Source organism: Salmo salar, chromosome 24 (assembly GCF_965601325.2).
Source record: "Salmo salar chromosome 24, fSalSal1, whole genome shotgun sequence".
Lineage (NCBI taxonomy): Eukaryota > Metazoa > Chordata > Actinopteri > Salmoniformes > Salmonidae > Salmo > Salmo salar.
Genome location: NC_138314.1, coordinates 35,711,816 through 35,733,761, shown reverse-complemented (window position 1 = coordinate 35,733,761; position 21,946 = coordinate 35,711,816). Strand labels below are relative to the sequence as shown.

The window sequence follows — 21,946 nt, the reverse complement described above, 5'->3', positions numbered from 1 at the left end:
GGGGGTTGCTTCGACAGAGCCAAAGTCAAACTCCAGTAAACTGTGGCAGTTGAAGGTGGACCGTGCAGATGCCACGGTCTCTCATTCTAAATGAGGCTTTTCACCCAGCCCGTTCCCATGGCGAGGGTCGCTGTGACGACTGAGGATAAATATACACATAAGTACATAAAGGGGAGTATGTTGAAGGAGGTGGAGGAGGTTGATTTTCAGGTTGACCTCTACATCCCATGGCTCCATCCTAAAAGGCCTGGTGTGTGTGTTTGTGTTTGTGTGTTTATGTGTGTGTGTGTGTGTGTGCGTGTGTTTGTGTCTTTACGTGTCTGTGTGCTCTTCTAATGGGGCCAGAGTAGTGCTGCCATGATCACCTTTCCCATCTCCCACTGGGGCGTCCCACCTCAGCCAACCAGCCTTTCCATCAGAAGACTCAAGGTCGGCACAGTGGCCCTGGACCCGCCTCCACCCCTCTCCACCATCCAACCCCCTCACCCTGCCACGTTCCCCCCGCCTGCCCCCACCCCTGCCCCCCATCCCCTTGCTCTCCTTCCCTGTTCTCTCCAGGTTCCCGGGTGGCAGTTTTTGATGAATGGGACACCGTTACTCTTCTCCTTTGTTGGCCTGGTTTAGCCGCTGCCCTCTTCCAAAAACAAGGCCGTCACATTCACAACATCCCCAGCACTACACTACTCTCAGCCCTCCTTTGTTCTCTGAGAACCCAGGTTAAAGGAACAGGCACTTCAGGGAGGTATTAGGCATGTAGAGTAAAATATACTGTATGCACAATAAGTCCAATAGCACAAAGACCATATGTGTTTCTCAATCCTGATCGAGGCAAGCCACAGGTTGATGCTATGTTTTCAATTAAACCTACCCCATTCATCCCTTAACGGAGGGAACATGTCTGGCCTTCAAACAGTGGGAGACATTTTTCCTATCACAAATTGACACATAACAAAAAAAAATGTATTATGCACTATGGTGCAATATCAATGTAATATGACAGAGTAAGTCGTGCTGATAGTTAATTTGCTCTGATTCATCAACTTGCTTTACAAAATCAAGGCCAATTCATTCTGTCTTCATAACACCTGCAATGTCATTACGTATGTACAGAGATAAAACAAGAGATTGGGACAATTGGAACATTTACGTATTTTGAAACACTGTTTAAGAAAAAAGGCACATCACCATAAAGTGATGGGATTGTGCCTTCAAACGGAGAATAAAATATGCATCCTCAACGCTCATAACACGTATGAATCTTGTTAAAAGAAAAGGAGCAACTGCCTCTTCCCATGTTTGACTTTGAGACACAGGCGCAGCAGCTGTCATGTGATGTGCTCCAGATTCCAGCCAATCAGAGGGCAGAGCGTTCGAATTTGGCTGCTGGGGGGCTAAAACCATTGACAACTACGTGCTGTTTTCAAGGGATTGTTAAATACATTTTATAAATTATTTGGTTATAATATCATCAACTCTTGAAGAGCATACTCAGAACTACACATTTCCGATTATTCCACATTTAGCTCTTTCATCAGAGTTATACAGCAAGTAACTGCATGCTTTATGATCAGTAAACATCAATTGATCATGTCATTTCAGACACAGTACATATGGGTAGCATATCCATTTGCCATGGTGCTAATCCATTTGCCATGGTGCTGATCATAAAGCATGCAGTGACTTGCTGTATAACTCTGATGATAGAGCTAAATGTGTAGTTGTGAGTATGCTCTTCAAGAGGTGATGATATTACAGCCAAATAGTTAACATTTATAACAATCACTTGAAACCAGTACCCAATGCTTTTAGCGGAACTGGAGGACTCCTTGCCTCCCAGCAGGCCAATCGAACTCTCTGCACCTTATTGTGACATTTTATTGATTACGACCTATACTGTCGCTGGTTTTACAAGTACACCTGCTTTACCAAGGCTGCAGGGTGCTGGTTGCAGTTCTGTTCGATATTCTGTACATCTTTGGACCTACAAGTCAAGACGTCTGGATCATCTGGTGTGAATGTGTAGCTAATTAAAGGGTATTGAAGTAAACTAGCAGGCTGTGGTAGAAAGCGGGTAGGTAGCTGTGGCTCCTGAGGACAGAGGACAGGGCCCTCTTGGGTTAGCAACGGTGCAGAATCACAGCCCCCTGATATGACTTAATTGACCTCTAGAGCTCTAAGCAAGTAGGCATACACAAGTGTGAACACACACGCACACACACACAAACACACTCCAAGAGCTCACCCATACATCTAGCAAAGCATCCCAAGTGATGTAATGATTAGATAGAGGACTTGAGGTGCTATAAGCTCCTGTGATCTGTCAATGGTCACCTAACTTAAAGTGGGACTGACAGCGTTATAACTACTTTGCAGATATGAAACAAACAGACAATCATAATATCAATCATAAACATCACATTTCCAGTTTATGCTACAAAACCAACTTTATAAGAGGTTTTAAAAATAGGTTCTATTTGACTCAACGTTCCATGACGTACACTAAGGCATTGTTGGCAGAAATTATGGATGTAGTTCAATGCATGATTAATATAATTCACCAATACATTTCTTGGGAGTCCAAAAAACAATGCTATAAGGTTATAAATCACAGCTGATCTGGTACATTGTTTGCTGCCTCCATTCGGGACGCACTATTTCAGATTCAATGACTCAATATTTTGGACAAAAACGGACAAATGTAACTAAGGCTGGGAATGTCTTGGGGCGGCAGGTAGCCTAGTGGTTACAGCGTTGGGCCAGTAACCAAAAGGTTGCTAAATCGAATCCCCGAGCTGACAAGGTAAAAAAAATGTCGTTCTGCCCCTGGACAAGGCAGTTAACCCACTGTTCCTAGGCCGTAATTGTAAATAAGAATTTGTTCTTAACTGACTTGCCTAGTTAAATAAAATTAAAATAAATAAATTGGAGGACTGGGTGAGTCCCCTCATATTGTTGTTTTCGGTGGCTACACACAGCAAGAGATGCAGGTGTCATTTGGTTCACTAGCAAGAACTTGAACGACTTTTATCTTGTTAGCATATCTCTTGGTTCGCAAATTCACTCTGGCTATCTATTCAGAGTTTAGAGCACTCTCGTCTGAGCGTGCCAGAGTGTAGAATAACTGATGAATTTAAGAAGGAGCAACACCGGCTGAATATGACCTGTGTCAGTAAACGTAGGCAAAAAAAAGTTATAGTTAGTCACAAACGCTCTTGATAACATGTAGCTAAACAGCTTAGCTAACCAGCTCTGCAAAGGGCGAGTAAACTGGTTAGAGGTGTTCCAGTTCAAAGTGAATGATGGCAGGCCCGTGTGGCAAATGACTTGTTGGCATAAAGGCCTACTGTAGCTCTGGTTGGCTGTAGCGCACCGGTCTGGATAGACTCCGGTTCTGGTTTTATTTACTGCATTGTCTATTAATTGTCCAAACCCGTCGCCGCTTTCCCACTCTTTATTGCTGTAGAATTTTCACAAATGCCTTAGTATATGTAATTTCCAAACGTTCTAAGAATTTATGAAAATGTGAAAATGACCATATCTAAGTGCTCGCTTGACAGAAAATGTTTTAAAAAGTGTCATATTCTTCCTGGGGGTGTATATGAACAGATTTTAAGAAGATTTCATGTTGCTAAAATGCTGTCAGTTCCACTTTAACACAGTGGAGATTTATCATATGGAGAACAGAAAAGGTCCATGGGACTTACATGAAACAATGATCGATGCATGATGATCTGGCCCATTATGTGGTTCAAAGAGCTAACTCCCCTGTCACAGAGGATGCAGTGCATGCTATGGTTGTACCAGTGTCATTGTCTCTTTCAGTCTCTCTTTCCTTACTGGGAGGGATCCTACATTCCTGCAGTCATATAAGAGGGGGCACCTTTCCATGCTGGACCACCTCACCCCCCCGCCACCCCCTGAAGGGGATTGGGTTGGGGCGGGGTGGGGGATAACGACCGTGCGTGTGTGTTTTTTACGGAGCGAGCGTGTAAGTGAGACGAGGACAGGGACAGGCAGTACACAGAGAGCCTTGCAGGCGGAGCGGCTGGACAGACGAACGATGTGCCATAAAAGCCAGACAGAGACACCGGCAAGGCCAGGGGCGTGGCCACACTTACCAACATCACCCGTATCCACTCAAAGTGCCAGGAAGCCAACATATCCTCAAGGATATGGCTTTCAGGCAGTCGCCCGTCCTCCGAAGGGCCAGGTCTAGGCACCTTGTGGGTCAGAATAGATTAAGAGTTTTTTTTTAACCAGGGACATAAAGGAAGGGTTAAAACAAGGCTGAGATGCAGACATCTGGGGGGAATAGGAGAGAGAGGGGTTAAGACAAGGCTGAGAAGCAGACATCTGTGGGGATAGGAGAGAGAGGGGTTAAAACAAGGCTGAGAAGCAGACATCTGGGGGGAATAGGAGAGAGGGGGTTAAAACAAGGCTGAGAAGCAGACATCTGGGGGGAATAGGAGAGAGGGGGTTAAAACAAGGCTGAGAAGCAGACATCTGGGGGGAATAGGAGAGAGGGGGTTAAAACAAGGCTGAGAAGCAGACATCTGGGGGGAATAGGAGAGAGGGGGTTAAAACAAGGCTGAGAAGCAGACATCTGGGGGGAATAGGAGAGAGAGGGGTTAAAACAAGGCTGAGAAGCAGACATCTGGGGGGAATAGGAGAGAGAGGGGTTAAAACAAGGCTGAGAAGCAGACATCTGGGGGGAATAGGAGAGAGAGGGGTTAAAACAAGGCTGAGAAGCAGACATCTGGGGGGAATAGGAGAGAGAGGGGTTAAAACAAGGCTGAGAAGCAGACATCTGGGGGGAATAATAGAGAGAGGGGTTAAAACAAGGCTGAGATGCAGACATCTGGGGGGAATAGGAGAGAGAGGGGTTAAAACAAGGCTGAGATGCAGACATCTGGGGGGAATAGGAGAGAGAGGGGTTAAAACAAGGCTGAGATGCAGACATCTGGGGGAAATAGGAGAGAGAGGGGTTAAAACAAGGCTGAGAAGCAGACATCTGGGGGGAATAGGAGAGAGAGGGTTTAAAACAAGGCTGAGATGCAGACATCTGGGGGGAATAGGAGAGAGAGGGGTTAAGACAAGGCTGAGAAGCAGACATCTGGGGGGAATAGGAGAGAGAGGGGTTAAAACAAGGCTGAGATGCAGACATCTGGGGGGAATAGGAGAGAGAGGGGTTAAGACAAGGCTGAGCAGCTGACATCTGGGGGGAATAGGAGGGAGAGGGGAAAATAATCCACCTGATGTGTTAGAAAAAAATGGCAAACAATGTAGCACACTGCTGAACAAGACAATACACTTTTCTCCCCTCCTTTTTGTTTTTTTCTTTCCCTCTCTATTAGCCAAACATGATTAAAATGCAGTTCCTATGAGCATCTCCGGGAAAAAAAAGGTGGGTGAAAAAAAAGAAGAAAAAAATTGGCAAAAAATGTGAAAAGCGTATTTTACAGCGTGAAGCTTTTCATCCTTCAGAGGCAGGGAGAAGAAAAGAACTCCAAGCAGCTCTAACTTTTTTTTTCTCCCATTCTCCTCTGCATTTAAAAAAAACCTGAATGTGTTACCTGAGGACACGCATGGCGAATCACAAGCCCAATAGCCCCAGAGCAACTTTTCAGTCACACTTTTTAGAGTATTAAAAATAATCCCCCGCGTACTCTTTAGACCAATTATATCGTAGCGTGCAGCTATCGGCAGATCTGCGTGCTGCTGCGGCTCTGGCGGCTCCTGCTATCTGCAGATAAGCACCAGCTCCCTCCACACCCAGATCCACACTGTCACAATGCTAACCGAACCAGGATCAGATCTTGCAGAATTACACACTGCTGAAAGGTTACCTGTGTTTTACTCTCTAATGTCAGGGAGACAGGAAGAGAGATAGAGAGGGAGAAAAACAGATAAAGAAAGAGAGGGAAAGGGAAGGATAGAAAGAGCAGCACAGAAACAACGAGAGTACAGAGAGAGAGAAAACGAGAGATAGATGGACAAGAAGAAGAAGAGCGAGAGAGAGAGGGGTAACGATAGATGTGAAATGGGGTGCAGCGTATTAAGTTTCTGCTGTTAAGCCCAGGGGTTGTAAGAATGGGAGCGGGTTGCTATGGCGCCCCGGGTGTTGACGTAGCGATACAGCAGTGGTTAATACCCAGGCACCTGCCAGGCCATCGATAAACACAGAGCTGCTATCAGGCTGCCACAGCTGCCTTTGCACCCTCATTAGATCCTCCACATGGTAATGGCAAAGAGATTAGCAACTTTTTATTAGCAGATAGAATCTTCCTATTCTCGCCTAAACAGGATAGCAGTCATATCACTTGATTTTTTTCTTTCTCTCTGATTGATTGTCAGGCGGAACCCACTGAAAGCCCCCATTGATTTCTTGTGTTTTTAACAAAACACAATAAATGATTAAGACAAATAGTGTTTTTACGTGAATTATACTGAACAATGTTGCAGTGTGTTCCCTGTGTGTGTGTGTTCCCCGTCCAGTAGCTGTGTGTTCCCTGTGTGTGTGTGTTCCCCGTCCAGTAGCTGTGTGTTCCCTGTGTGTGTGTGTTCCCCGTCCAGTAGGTGTGTGTTCCCTGTGTGTGTGTGTTCCCCGTCCAGTAGGTGTGTGTGTGTGTGTGTGTGTGTGTTCCCCGTCCAGTTCCCTGTGTGTGTGTGTGTGTGTGTGTGTGTGTGTGTGTGATTCTCCTTCTGGGAGAGGGATGATAAAAAGCCTGCCTCAGCACTACAGAGAAGAAGGATTAAAATATAAAGAGATGACTAGAGAGAGGCAGCTTTTCATATTTCAAGAGATCCTTACTTTAACTTAGCATATTCATCACAACTGAATCCCCATGAATGTTAGATTGAATAGTAGAGAAATGTCCGTGTTATTCACATTGTGTGTCTGTCTATACAGTAATGTCTAGGAAGCATATTGGGGAAAGGGGATAGACAAGTGTTTAACAATCGGAAAATCTATGCTGTACATACACCTAATAATACATTTAGTTTCAGCCTAAAGAAGAATGTTTCAAATGTTAATGAGTCAACATAACAAGAAACAAACAATGCTTTCTAGAGACGATACCACTCAGGGTACCTCACTGTAACATGTGACCTACAACAGTCAAAGTTCTGTCCTGGTATGTTTCTAAACCAAGCCTGGAGTGTACATACAGGCCTGTATGTGTACCATACACATTAAAATACTCTTAAAGGACAGAGAGAGTACACCCAGCATCACACAGAGAGAGACACAGGGGGGAAGAGAGAGACACAGGGGGGAAGAGAGAGACACCGGGGGGGAAGAGAGAGACACCGGGGGGAAGAGAGAGACACCGGGATGAAGAGAGAGACACCGGAATGAAGAGAGAGACACCGGGATGAAGAGAGAGACACCGGAAGGAAGAGAGAGAGAAGATGGAATGGGGGTGAAGAGAGAGACACGGGGGGGGGGGGGGGGAGAGACAGGGGGGAAGAGAGAGACACGGGGGGAAAGAGAGAGACTCCGGGGGGGAAGAGAGAGAGACAGGGGGGAAGCGAGAGACACCGGGGGGAAGCGAGAGACACAGGGAGGAAGAGAGAGACACAGGGAGGAAGAGAGAGACACCGGGAGGAAGAGAGAGACACAGGGAGGAAGAGAGAGACACCGGGAGGAAGAGAGAGACACCGGGAGGAAGAGAGAGACACCGGGAGGAAGAGAGAGACACCGGGAGGAAGAGAGAGACACCGGGAGGAAGAGAGAGACACCGGGAGGAAGAGAGAGACACCGGGAGGAAGAGAGAGACACCGGGAGGAAGAGAGAGACACCGGGAGGAAGAGAGAGACACCGGGAGGAAGAGAGAGACACCAGGAGGAAGAGAGAGACACCAGGAGGAAGAGAGAGACACAGGGAAGGGAGAGAAAGAGAGAGAAGATTGAATGGGATGAAGATAGAGAAAGGTAAGGGGAGGGAGGGAGAGAGAGAGAGAGGGAAGGAGAGAGGGAGAAGGCTGACATCTGTAGTAGAGGTGTGTGAGTGTGGTAAGCTTGTGAGCAGGACATGATTGCAGTGTGTATCCCATCTGGCTAGCGGTGGTCCTAAGGCGAGGGGAGAGCGACTCCAGTGACCAGCCATGGTAGTGAGGGTAATCTCAGAGCTCCTTCAGCTCGCTCTCGTTCTCGCGTATACACACACCACACACACACACAAACGAAGACACAGAAACACACAGACTCTGGAGGTGATTAGAGAGGTGATTAGAGAGAATACACACCTGTATGCTTAATAAACAGACATCATTCTTCAGACAGACACACACACAGATGCACATACCGCTTGCAATATTTGATGAAAACGTATAGGTAGATCTGAAGCTGACATACTGTACAGGTGTAGGTATATGACAGAGTCAACAGTATTATCTGTAGGGGCTGAATGATGTCTGTTTATTAAGCATACAGGTGTGTATTCTCTCTCTCGATGAGTGAGCAGACGGCGATGTGTGTGTCGACTGGGAGTGCGGTGGCGGTGTGTTCGCCCCCCGGATCCCCTGTGGTGTGGGCCTGTCTGGTAGGTGACAGGCAGGGGCCCAGAGAGATATGGACGCAGGGAGGGAGGCAGGAAGGGAGGGAGGGAGGGAGGGAGGCAGGCATGCAGGAGGAGGAGGCGGACGAAGATGAGAAGGAGGAGGAAGATGAGAAGGAGGAGGGAAACACAGAGTTGATCTCCATTCTTTCTTTTCCCCTTCAGGTGCCATCTTGGGTTTAACAACTGAGCCGTCCACATCAATTAGCCTGGACTTTGGACTTACGAGAGTAAGTGACTAATATCAGCATTGGCTCAGAAGAAAGACACTTTTCACAATTGCCCAACAATCTGTTAAGTGAATACACATGTGGCGGCCTATGCAAAGCCCTCAAGGGGTCCTTTCCCCAATGAAAAACAGGTGCTCCACTTTTTTGCCATGTAATACCCAATTTAGCCCCGGGAGCAAAGGTTATCCAGCTAATAGCTAGCTGCCTTGTGGTGTACAGGGAAGAGCAGAACACACGGCCAGAACTGAACATCTGGGACGGATTGCACATACTTGCAACATATGCTTCAGGTTCAATTAAAATGAGGCCTCGGCCCATTTATTCATCTTTTTTTCTACCTCTGAGTCGTAAAAAAAAGGCCTCCTCTGACCTGACCTTAATATTTTACAATTTGAGCAAAGGAAAGAGGTAATGAGAGTGTCAGGTCACTTCAATTCCTAAGAGAGGGAATAGTAAAGACACATTTGTTCACCCTCAAAACTGCATTTGATGTGCACTTAACCAGGGATGAAGAAAAAAAAGGTTTGGGAATAAATGAGAAGGGGGAGATTGAATGGAGGGAGGGAGGGTGGTTGAGGGAGAGAGATATTGGCGAAATAAAGAAGAAAAATACCCCCTTTCAGCTTCCCTACAGCTCAAATGGAATGTTTACAGTTGAGGGGAGCGATAGATCAAAATGTATGAAGCCAGAGTTGGTCAATTGTAGCCTTTGTGGTCACCTTGCTATCCGGCTCCCCAGCCCTGTATGCAGAAAGAGGAGGGCCCTCTTATGTGAAATAATCAGCTAAGGACTCAATCTGACATTGGCCCCGAGCTGCAGCTCCCTCATTTCAATATGAAAGTTGAAATGTATGTCTGTAATGTGCATCTTTTCAAACGTCTGTTTTCTTTCTGAGGTGAGAAAATGCAGAAAAATAAGAGGCGAGAGATATAAAGAGGGGAAAAGTTTCAAGGTTTTCTAACGCACATCTTCAATTGTCGCCCCGTACATTGTAGCCTTGGAACTTTGCTGCCATGGAACTTTTCCGTCAGAGCCACTGGAGGACAATGGGGAATGGAAATGCAGAGACGCATGTGGACTGACTACACATAATATCATATTTTTTAACCCTGTGAACTCACATTGGCACTTAATTCAAAGCCTAAAATAACTCCTCTCAAAATGTAGAGACTTCAGGCTATATCATTTTAGAAAGCAAATTGCTTAGTCAAACACCCCATACAATTACCATGAAAATAACAGACTGAACAGATTTTGCCAAAAGTGGTGCCAAAAGTGGTACCAAGAGATACTAAAACGAATCAGATGAAATTCTAATTGGTCTTGGTGTTGGACACAGAATAACCAAGAAACGCCATTAGTCCCAAGTGTGCAGATAAACCACACCGTGCCACGCAGGGCCAATCACCTCAAAGGAAGACAAAGGAAGAGCCAATAGCCGTACAGCACACTTTACTTCTGAAATAAAACAGAAAGTGGGGAATGGTTACTTTAGATTTGGTTGAGTCAATAGGATTCTGCTATGTTGTCTTTTGTTTATCCAATCAATGTATTGAGGTGCTATGGAAACCCTGTGGCCAGCTGCTAATATCAAATGTCAGATCCTGTACTGGTGAAGTTGAACCATGCTGACTAGGACTAGAAGGGACCAGGAAGTTACACGCTTGTATGGCTACTCTCTGCCACTGTAAACGAGCCAATTAACCACTAAAGCAGCCACCTGTTTTTACCTAATAGCTGCTGTTTTATTACTTGGACAATGACAAGAGAACGCTCCGAAATATCTTCTAAATCAAACCAAATTTTATTTGTCACATGCGCTGACTATTATTATATATATATTTTTTATTTAACCTTTGGTACTCTATGGGACTCCTTATAACAGCCGGTTGTGATACAGCCCGGGATCGATCCCGGGTCTGTAGTGACGCATCTATCTTTAACGAGTGTGCTGAGAGATGCGAAGCAAGTACAGGGAGTAAGTGTTTTAATAAATAAACAGAATAATAAACACGAAACACAAACAACGCACCGACATGAAACAGAGTCAATAACACCTGGGGAACCTGTCGAGCCGGCTGGGGTGCGGGAACCTGACAGACCAGCCGAGGCATGAGAGCTTGACGAGCCGGTGGAAGCAGGGAAGTCCGGCGATCCGGCAGAGGCATGAAAGCCCGACAAGCCGGCTGAGGCAGGGGAGCCTGGTGATCCGGCTGAGGCATGAAAGCCCGACGAGCCGGCTGAGGCAGGGGAGCCTGGCGATCCGGCTGAGGCATGAGAGCCTGATGAGTGGGCTGAGGCATGAGAGCCTGGCGATCCGGCTGAGGCATGAGAGCCTGATGAGCCGGCTGAGGCAGGGGAGCCTGGTGATCCGGCTGAGGCATGAGAGCTTGACGAGCCAGCTGAGGCATGAGAGCCTGGCGATCCGGCTGAGGCATGAGAGCCTGATGAGCCGGCTGAGGCATGAGAGCCTGGCGATCCGGCTGAGGCATGAGAGCCTGATGAGCCGGCTGAGGCAGGGGAGCCTGGTGATCCGGCTGAGGCATGAGAGCCTGTAGTGGCTCCCGGATCCGACGTCATTGACACTGACATAAAAACAAAATTATTTAAAAAAAACACTGCCTGATGTTTCCCTTAGGTGAGGTGTTATTCTGTAACAAGTGCGCTGAGAGTCGGGAAGCAAGTACAGGGAGTGTGTTTTAATAAATAAACGAAATAATAAACACGAAACAAAAACAACGCACTGATGTGAAACAGTCAATAACACCTGGGGAAAGAACCAAGGGGAGTGACAGATAAAGGGAAGATAATCAAGGGGGCGATGGAGTTCAGGTGAGTGTCATGAGGCGCTGGTGCGCTTGACGATGGTGACAGGTGTGTGGGATAATCAGCAGCCTGATGACCAAGAGGCCGGAGAGGGAGTATACGTGACACTAGCACTGCGATGCAGTGCCTTAGACTGCTGCGCCACTCAAGGAACCACTCAAGGAACAATGCAGAGAAATAGAGTTAAGAAAATATTAGAAAAGTATCAAATTAAATAAAAAGTAACACATTAAATAAACATTAGCGAGGCTATATACAGGGGGTACCGGTACCGAGTCAATGTGTGGGGGTACAGGTTAGTCGAGGTCATTTGAACATGTAGGTTGGGGTAAAGTGACCATGCTTAGACAATAAACAGCGAGAAGCAGCAATGTAAAAACAAAGTAAAAAGTCTATGTAAATAGTCCGGGTGGCCATTTGAAACCTGTTAGGGCTAGGGGGCAGTATTTACACGGCCGGATAAAAAACGTACCCGATTTAATCTGGTTATTACTACTGCCCAGAAACTAGAATATGCATATAATTATTGGCTTTGGATAGAAAACACCCTAAAGTTTCTAAAACTGTTTGAATGGTGTCTGTGAGTATAACAGAACTCATATGGCAGGCAAAAACCTGAGAAGATTCTGTACAGGAAGTGCCCTGTCTGACCATTCCTTGGGCTTCTTGACTCTTTTTATTGAAAACTTAGGATCTTTGCTGTAACGTGACACTTCCTACGGCTCCCATAGGCTCTCAGAAGGCGGGAAAAAGCTGAATGATGTAATTCCAGCCCCTGGCTGAAAAACATTAGCGCCTTTGGTAAGTGGTCTATCAGAGGACAATGAGACTGAGGCGCGTGCACGAGGCGACCCCATGTTTTTATTTTCTCTCTCTTTGTACTAAAACACAGATTCCCGGGCTGGAATATTATCGCTTTTTTACGAGAAAAATGGCATAAAAATTGATTTTAAACAGCGGTTGACATGCTTCGAAGTACGGTAATGGAATATTTAGAATTTTTTTTGTCACGAAACGCGTCGGGCGCGTCACCCTTCTTTACCCTTTCGGATAGTGTCTTGAACGCACGAACAAAATGCCGCTATTTGGATATAACTATGGATTATTTTGAACCAAACCAACATTTGTTATTGAAGTAGAAGTCCTGGGAGTGCATTTTGACGAAGAACAGCAAAGGTAATAACATTTTTCTTATAGTAAATCTGACTTTGGTGAGGGCTAAACTTGGTGGGTGTCTAAATAGCTAGCCCTGTGATGCCGGGCTATCTACTTAGAATATTGAAAAATGTGCTTTCACCGAAAAGCTATTTTAAAATCGGACATAGCGAGTGCATAGAGGAGTTCTGTATCTATAATTCTTAATATAATTGTTATGTTTTTTGTGAACGTTTATCGTGAGTAATTTAGTAAATTCACCGGAAGTTTGCGGAGGTAATGTTAGTTCTGAACGTCACATGCTAATGTAAAAAGCTGGTTTTTGATATAAATATGAACTTGATTGAACAAAACATGCATGTATTGTATAACATAATGTCCTAAGATTGTCATCTGATGAAGATCCTCAAAGGTTAGTGCTGCATTTAGCTGTGGTTTGGGTTTATGTGACATTATATGCTAGCTTGAAAAATGGGTGTCTGATTATTTCTGGCTGGGTACTCTGCTGACATAATCTAATGTTTTGCTTTCGTTGTAAAGCCTTTTTGAAATCGGACAGTGTGGTTAGATTAACGAGAGTCTTGTCTTTAAAATGGTGTAAAATAGTCATATGTTTGAGAAATTGAAGTAATAGCATTTCTAAGGTATTTGAATAACGCGCCACGGGATTCCACTGGCTGTTACGTAGGTGGGACGAAATCGTCCCACTGGCCCTAGAGAAGTTAATTGTTCAGCAGTCTTATGGCTTGGGGGTAGAAGCTGTTAAGGAGCCTTTTGGTCCTAGACTTGGTGCTCCGGTACAGCTTGCCGTGCAGTAGCAGAGAGAACAGTCTATGACTAGATTGACTGGAGTCTTTGACAGTATTTTGGGCCGGCTGAGTATTTTGGGCCTTCCTCTGACACCGCCTAGTTTAAAGGTCCTGGATGGCAGGAAGCTTGACCCCAGTGATGTACTGGGCCGTACGTACTACCCTCTGTAGCGCCTGACGATCAGATGCCGAGCAGTTACCATACCAGCCGGTGATGCAACCGCTCAGGATGCTCTCGATGGTGCAGCTGTAGAACCTTTTGAGGATCTGGGGATCCATGGCAAATCTTTTCAGTCTCCTGAGGGGGAAAAGGTGTTGTCGTGTCGTGCCTTCTTCACAACTGTCTTGGTGTGTTTGGACCATGATAGTTCATTGGTTATGTGGACACCAAGGAAATTGAAACTCTCAACCCGCTCCACTACAGCCCTGTCTATGTTAATGGGGGCCTGTTCGGCCCTCCTTTTCCTGTAGTCCACAATCAGCTCTTTTGTCTTGCTCACATTGAGGGAGAGGTTATTGTCCTGGCCCCACCCTGCCAGGTCTCTTTCCTCCTTCCTATAGGTTGTCTCAATGTTGTCGGTGATCAGGCCAACCACTGTTGTGTCGTCTTGTGTCGTCAGCAGACTTAATGAGGGTGTTGGAGTCGTGCTAGGCCACGCAGTCATGGGTGAACAGGGAGTACAGGAGGGGACTAAGTACGCACTCTTGAGGGGCCCCAGTGTTGAGGATCAGCATGGTAGATGTATTATTACCTACCCTTACCATCAGGGGGATCCAGTTGCAGAGGGAGGTGTTAAGTCCCAGGGTCCTTAGCTTAGTGATGAGCTTTGTGGGCACTATGGTGTTGAACGCTGAGCTGTAGTCAATGAACAGCATTCTCACATAGGTGTTCCTTTTGTCCAGGTTGGAAAGGGCAGTGTGGAGTGCGATTGAGATTAAGTAATCTGTGGTCTGTTGGGGCGGTATGCAAATTGCCATGGGTCTTGGGTTTCCGGGATGATGGTGTTGATGTGAGCCATGACCAGCCTTTCAAAGCACTTCATGGCTAACGACGTGAGTGCTACGGGCGGTAATCATTTAGGTAGGTTACCTTTGCTTACTTGGGCACAGAGACTATGGTGGTCTGCTTGAAACATGTAGGTATTACAGACTCGGTCAGGGAGAGATTGAAAATCACTAATACTGACAACCATAATACTATGCATGACGAGGTTACAATGGGTAGAGAATGTGATGTACAGTGAGTATACCAAACTTTAGGAACCCCCCACCCCGAAAGCGTTCCACAGGGATGCTGGCCCATGTTAACTCCAAAGCTTCCCACAGTTGTCAAGTTGGCTGGATGTCCTTTGGGTGATGGACCATTCTTGATACACACGGGAAACTGTTGAACGTGAAAAACTCAGCAGAATTGTAGTTCTTAATGTTTTGTACACTCAGTGTATGTCTGGACCCATTTAAGGAAGACAACTATCAATGTTCAAAGTGTGTGTGTGTGTGTGTTTGTGTGTGAGAGAATATGTGCATGTGAGCATGTGTGTGTGTGTGTCCGTGCGTGCATGTGTGCAGATTTGAACGTGTGCATCTAAAGTACACATGCCATGTATGTGTTGGTATTTCCTGTGTGTGGAACACTGTCACCCCTGAGATTTTCTGTCCCTTGACAGACAGAGAGACAGACAGACAGACAGACAGACAGACAGACAGACAGACAGACAGACAGACAGACAGACAGACAGACAGACAGACAGACAGACAGACAGACAGACAGACAGACAGACAGACAGACAGACAGACAGACAGACAGACAGACAGACAGAGATATAATTACCTTGTCATCTTTGTCATAGTCCTCATCCTCATCCTCCAGCAAGTCCTCCATCGCTTGCTGCATGGTGGTTGCCACAGGAACAAGAGAAGAAGAGAGAGACACAAATACATACATTACGTGGGGCAGACAGGCATTCTCATTCATTCTCATTCCTACAAATTGCATGATGCATACTGTACATGTACTGTATATATGGCTGATGTCAACACAAGGCAATACAGGGCTGATTGTATAATCTCTTAGTCTTCCAGACCAATCTGAACCCATCTCTAACCTACACCCAGTCCCCCAGCTCTCCCATCACTATAGGGGAGTAGAGAGGAGAAGAGACATCTCTAACCTACACCCAGTCCCCCAGCTCTCCCATCACTATAGGGGAGTAGAGAGGAGGAGAGACATCTCTAACCTACACCCAGTCCCCCAGCTCTCCCATCACTATAGGGGAGTAGAGAGGAGAAGAGACATCTCTAACCTACACCCAGTCCCCCAGCTCTCCCATCACTATAGGGGAGTAGAGAGGAGGAGAAACATCTCTAACCTACACCCAGTCCCCCAGCTCTCCCATCACTATAGGGGAGTAGAGAGGAGGAGAGACATCTCTAACCTACACCCAGTCCCCCAGCTCTCCCATCACTATAGGGGAGTAGAGAGGAGAAGAGACATCTCTAACCTACACCCAGTCCCCCAGCTCTCCCATCACTATAGGGGAGTAGAGAGGAGAAGAGACATCTCTAACCTACACCCAGTCCCCCAGCTCTCCCATCACTATAGGGGAGTAGAGAGGAGAAGAGACATCTCTAACCTACACCCAGTCCCCCAGCTCTCCCATCACTATAGGGGAGTAGAGAGGAGAAGAGACATCTCTAACCTACACCCAGTCCCCCAGCTCTCCCATCACTATAGGGGAGTAGAGAGGAGGAGAAACATCTCTAACCTACACCCAGTCCCCCAGCTCTCCCATCACTATAGGGGAGTAGAGAGGAGAAGAGACATCTCTAACCTACACCCAGTCCCCCAGCTCTCCCATCACTATAGGGGAGTAGAGAGGAGGAGAGACATCTCTAACCTACACCCAGTCCCCCAGCTCTCCCATCACTATAGGGGAGTAGAGAGGAGAAGAGACATCTCTAACCTACACCCAGTCCCCCAGCTCTCCCATCACTATAGGGGAGTAGAGAGGAGGAGAAACATCTCTAACCTACACCCAGTCCCCCAGCTCTCCCATCACTATAGGGGAGTAGAGAGGAGAAGAGACATCTCTAACCTACACCCAGTCCCCCAGCTCTCCCATCACTATAGGGGAGTAGAGAGGAGAAGAGACATCTCTAACCTACACCCAGTCCCCCAGCTCTCCCATCACTATAGGGGAGTAGAGAGGAGGAGAAACATCTCTAACCTACACCCAGTCCCCCAGCTCTCCCATCACTATAGGGGAGTAGAGAGGAGGAGAGACATCTCTAACCTACACCCAGTCCCCCAGCTCTCCCATCACTATAGGGGAGTAGAGAGGAGAAGAGACATCTCTAACCTACACCCAGTCCCCCAGCTCTCCCATCACTATAGGGGAGTAGAGAGGAGAAGAGACATCTCTAACCTACACCCAGTCCCCCAGCTCTCCCATCACTATAGGGGAGTAGAGAGGAGGAGAAACATCTCTAACCTACACCCAGTCCCCCAGCTCTCCCATCACTATAGGGGAGTAGAGAGGAGGAGAGACATCTCTAACCTACACCCAGTCCCCCAGCTCTCCCATCACTATAGGGGAGTATAGAGGAGAAGAGACATCTCTAACCTACACCCAGTCCCCCAGCTCTCCCATCACTATAGGGGAGTAGAGAGGAGGAGAGACATCTCTAACCTACACCCAGTCCCCCAGCTCTCCCATCACTATAGGGGAGTAGAGAGGAGAAGAGACATCTCTAACCTACACCCAGTCCCCCAGCTCTCCCATCACTATAGGGGAGTAGAGAGGAGAAGAGACATCTCTAACCTACACCCAGTCCCCCAGCTCTCCCATCACTATAGGGGAGTAGAGAGGAGGAGAAACATCTCTAACCTACACCCAGTCCCCCAGCTCTCCCATCACTATAGGGGAGTAGAGAGGAGAAGAGACATCTCTAACCTACACCCAGTCCCCCAGCTCTCCCATCACTATAGGGGAGTAGAGAGGAGAAGAGACATCTCTAACCTACACCCAGTCCCCCAGCTCTCCCATCACTATAGGGGAGTAGAGAGGAGAAGAGACATCTCTAACCTACACCCAGTCCCCCAGCTCTCCCATCACTATAGGGGAGTAGAGAGGAGAAGAGACATCTCTAACCTACACCCAGTCCCCCAGCTCTCCCATCACTATAGGGGAGTAGAGAGGAGAAGAGACATCTCTAACCTACACCCAGTCCCCCAGCTCTCCCATCACTATAGGGGAGTAGAGAGGAGGAGAGACATCTCTAACCTACACCCAGTCCCCCAGCTCTCCCATCACTATAGGGGAGTAGAGAGGAGAAGAGACATCTCTAACCTACACCCAGTCCCCCAGCTCTCCCATCACTATAGGGGAGTAGAGAGGAGAAGAGACATCTCTAACCTACACCCAGTCCCCCAGCTCTCCCATCACTATAGGGGAGTAGAGAGGAGGAGAGACATCTCTAACCTACACCCAGTCCCCCAGCTCTCCCATCACTATAGGGGAGTAGAGAGGAGGAGAGACATCTCTAACCTACACCCAGTCCCCCAGCTCTCCCATCACTATAGGGGAGTATAGAGGAGAAGAGACATCTCTAACCTACACCCAGTCCCCCAGCTCTCCCATCACTATAGGGGAGTAGAGAGGAGGAGAAACATCTCTAACCTACACCCAGTCCCCCAGCTCTCCCATCACTATAGGGGAGTAGAGAGGAGGAGAGACATCTCTAACCTACACCCAGTCCCCCAGCTCTCCCATCACTATAGGGGAGTAGAGAGGAGGAGAAACATCTCTAACCTACACCCAGTCCCCCAGCTCTCCCATCACTATAGGGGAGTAGAGAGGAGAAGAGACATCTCTAACCTACACCCAGTCCCCCAGCTCTCCCATCACTATAGGGGAGTAGAGAGGAGGAGAAACATCTCTAACCTACACCCAGTCCCCCAGCTCTCCCATCACTATAGGGGAGTAGAGAGGAGGAGAGACATCTCTAACCTACACCCAGTCCCCCAGCTCTCCCATCACTATAGGGGAGTAGAGAGGAGAAGAGACATCTCTAACCTACACCCAGTCCCCCAGCTCTCCCATCACTATAGGGGAGTAGAGAGGAGAAGAGACATCTCTAACCTACACCCAGTCCCCCAGCTCTCCCATCACTATAGGGGAGTAGAGAGGAGAAGAGACATCTCTAACCTACACCCAGTCCCCCAGCTCTCCCATCACTATAGGGGAGTAGAGAGGAGGAGAGACATCTCTAACCTACACCCAGTCCCCCAGCTCTCCCATCACTATAGGGGAGTAGAGAGGAGGAGAGACATCTCTAACCTACACCCAGTCCCCCAGCTCTCCCATCACTATAGGGGAGTAGAGAGGAGAAGAGACATCTCTAACCTACACCCAGTCCCCCAGCTCTCCCATCACTATAGGGGAGTATAGAGGAGAAGAGACATCTCTAACCTACACCCAGTCCCCCAGCTCTCCCATCACTATAGGGGAGTAGAGAGGAGGAGAGACATCTCTAACCTACACCCAGTCCCCCAGCTCTCCCATCACTATAGGGGAGTAGAGAGGAGGAGAAACATCTCTAACCTACACCCAGTCCCCCAGCTCTCCCATCACTATAGGGGAGTAGAGAGGAGGAGAGACATCTCTAACCTACACCCAGTCCCCCAGCTCTCCCATCACTATAGGGGAGTAGAGAGGAGAAGAGACATCTCTAACCTACACCCAGTCCCCCAGCTCTCCCATCACTATAGGGGAGTAGAGAGGAGGAGAGACATCTCTAACCTACACCCAGTCCCCCAGCTCTCCCATCACTATAGGGGAGTAGAGAGGAGGAGAAACATCTCTAACCTACACCCAGTCCCCCAGCTCTCCCATCACTATAGGGGAGTAGAGAGGAGAAGAGACATCTCTAACCTACACCCAGTCCCCCAGCTCTCCCATCACTATAGGGGAGTAGAGAGGAGGAGAAACATCTCTAACCTACACCCAGTCCCCCAGCTCTCCCATCACTATAGGGGAGTAGAGAGGAGGAGAGACATCTCTAACCTACACCCAGTCCCCCAGCTCTCCCATCACTATAGGGGAGTAGAGAGGAGAAGAGACATCTCTAACCTACACCCAGTCCCCCAGCTCTCCCATCACTATAGGGGAGTAGAGAGGAGAAGAGACATCTCTAACCTACACCCAGTCCCCCAGCTCTCCCATCACTATAGGGGAGTAGAGAGGAGAAGAGACATCTCTAACCTACACCCAGTCCCCCAGCTCTCCCATCACTATAGGGGAGTAGAGAGGAGAAGAGACATCTCTAACCTACACCCAGTCCCCCAGCTCTCCCATCACTATAGGGGAGTAGAGAGGAGAAGAGACATCTCTAACCTACACCCAGTCCCCCAGCTCTCCCATCACTATAGGGGAGTAGAGAGGAGAAGAGACATCTCTAACCTACACCCAGTCCCCCAGCTCTCCCATCACTATAGGGGAGTAGAGAGGAGGAGAGACATCTCTAACCTACACCCAGTCCCCCAGCTCTCCCATCACTATAGGGGAGTAGAGAGGAGGAGAGACATCTCTAACCTACACCCAGTCCCCCAGCTCTCCCATCACTATAGGGGAGTAGAGAGGAGAAGAGACATCTCTAACCTACACCCAGTCCCCCAGCTCTCCCATCACTATAGGGGAGTAGAGAGGAGAAGAGACATCTCTAACCTACACCCAGTCCCCCAGCTCTCCCATCACTATAGGGGAGTAGAGAGGAGGAGAGACATCTCTAACCTACACCCAGTCCCCCAGCTCTCCCATCACTATAGGGGAGTAGAGAGGAGGAGAGACATCTCTAACCTACACCCAGTCCCCCAGCTCTCCCATCACTATAGGGGAGTAGAGAGGAGAAGAGACATCTCTAACCTACACCCAGTCCCCCAGCTCTCCCATCACTATAGGGGAGTAGAGAGGAGGAGAAACATCTCTAACCTACACCCAGTCCCCCAGCTCTCCCATCACTATAGGGGAGTAGAGAGGAGAAGAGACATCTCTAACCTACACCCAGTCCCCCAGCTCTCCCATCACTATAGGGGAGTAGAGAGGAGGAGAAACATCTCTAACCTACACCCAGTCCCCCAGCTCTCCCATCACTATAGGGGAGTAGAGAGGAGGAGAGACATCTCTAACCTACACCCAGTCCCCCAGCTCTCCCATCACTATAGGGGAGTAGAGAGGAGAAGAGACATCTCTAACCTACACCCAGTCCCCCAGCTCTCCCATCACTATAGGGGAGTATAGAGGAGAAGAGACATCTCTAACCTACACCCAGTCCCCCAGCTCTCCCATCACTATAGGGGAGTAGAGAGGAGGAGAGACATCTCTAACCTACACCCAGTCCCCCAGCTCTCCCATCACTATAGGGGAGTAGAGAGGAGGAGAAACATCTCTAACCTACACCCAGTCCCCCAGCTCTCCCATCACTATAGGGGAGTAGAGAGGAGAAGAGACATCTCTAACCTACACCCAGTCCCCCAGCTCTCCCATCACTATAGGGGAGTAGAGAGGAGGAGAGACATCTCTAACCTACACCCAGTCCCCCAGCTCTCCCATCACTATAGGGGAGTAGAGAGGAGAAGAGACATCTCTAACCTACACCCAGTCCCCCAGCTCTCCCATCACTATAGGGGAGTATAGAGGAGGAGAGACATCTCTAACCTACACCCAGTCCCCCAGCTCTCCCATCACTATAGGGGAGTATAGAGGAGGACAGCATAGAAGAGGGACTCCAGCAGAGTAAGCCCAATAACAAAGAAGTGTAACTATGTGGTTAACTGGTCCAAAACCGATGAAACAATGGCCATTTCAGCAGGCCACCAATCCCTCCACTTAACCGCCACACACACACACACGGAGAGAGAGAATGAGAGAGAGAGGGAGGGAGACACAGAGAGAGAGAGATTGAAAGCAATGATGAAAAGATAAATCTTTCCATACAGTATGTATCTGGGAATGCTGAAGTGAGGATTGGGATGTGGAAGAAAATAGGTTTTCATGGAAACACTTGCCCTAGCCTTCCTGTCTGTGAATGACGAGAAGTTGACTCTAAAAACAGGAGTTGTGAAAAGGTTCTTGTTTTGACCTTTCTGATAAAACCCATAAAGACCACCATAATTAGACATACAAGGCCTCTCAAATCACCTACAATAGGCCTAAATAAAGTATCTATACAATCTAAACACATGAAATTGATTCAAAACGACAGACAACGACAGACAACGAGGTGTGGAGGGAGTAAATAGTAGTCAGAGGAGCAGTGTCTGTTTATAGTTCAGTAGGGTTGGCTAATGGCTTCTAATTCTGCCTAT

The 21,946-nt window shown here is 47.8% G+C and overlaps 1 protein-coding gene across 1 annotated transcript in view; it reads right to left on the bottom strand.

The window, feature by feature from the left end:
- The window catches only part of LOC106585748 (multiple C2 and transmembrane domain-containing protein 1), a 153,435-nt gene that overhangs the window by 25,593 nt on the left and 105,896 nt on the right, over nt 1–21,946 (bottom strand). Inside the window, exon 16 of the mRNA XM_045707019.2 lies at nt 15,413–15,469. Within this exon, the coding sequence (XP_045562975.2) occupies nt 15,413–15,469 (57 nt within the window). The remainder of the gene's footprint in view (nt 1–15,412; nt 15,470–21,946) is intronic.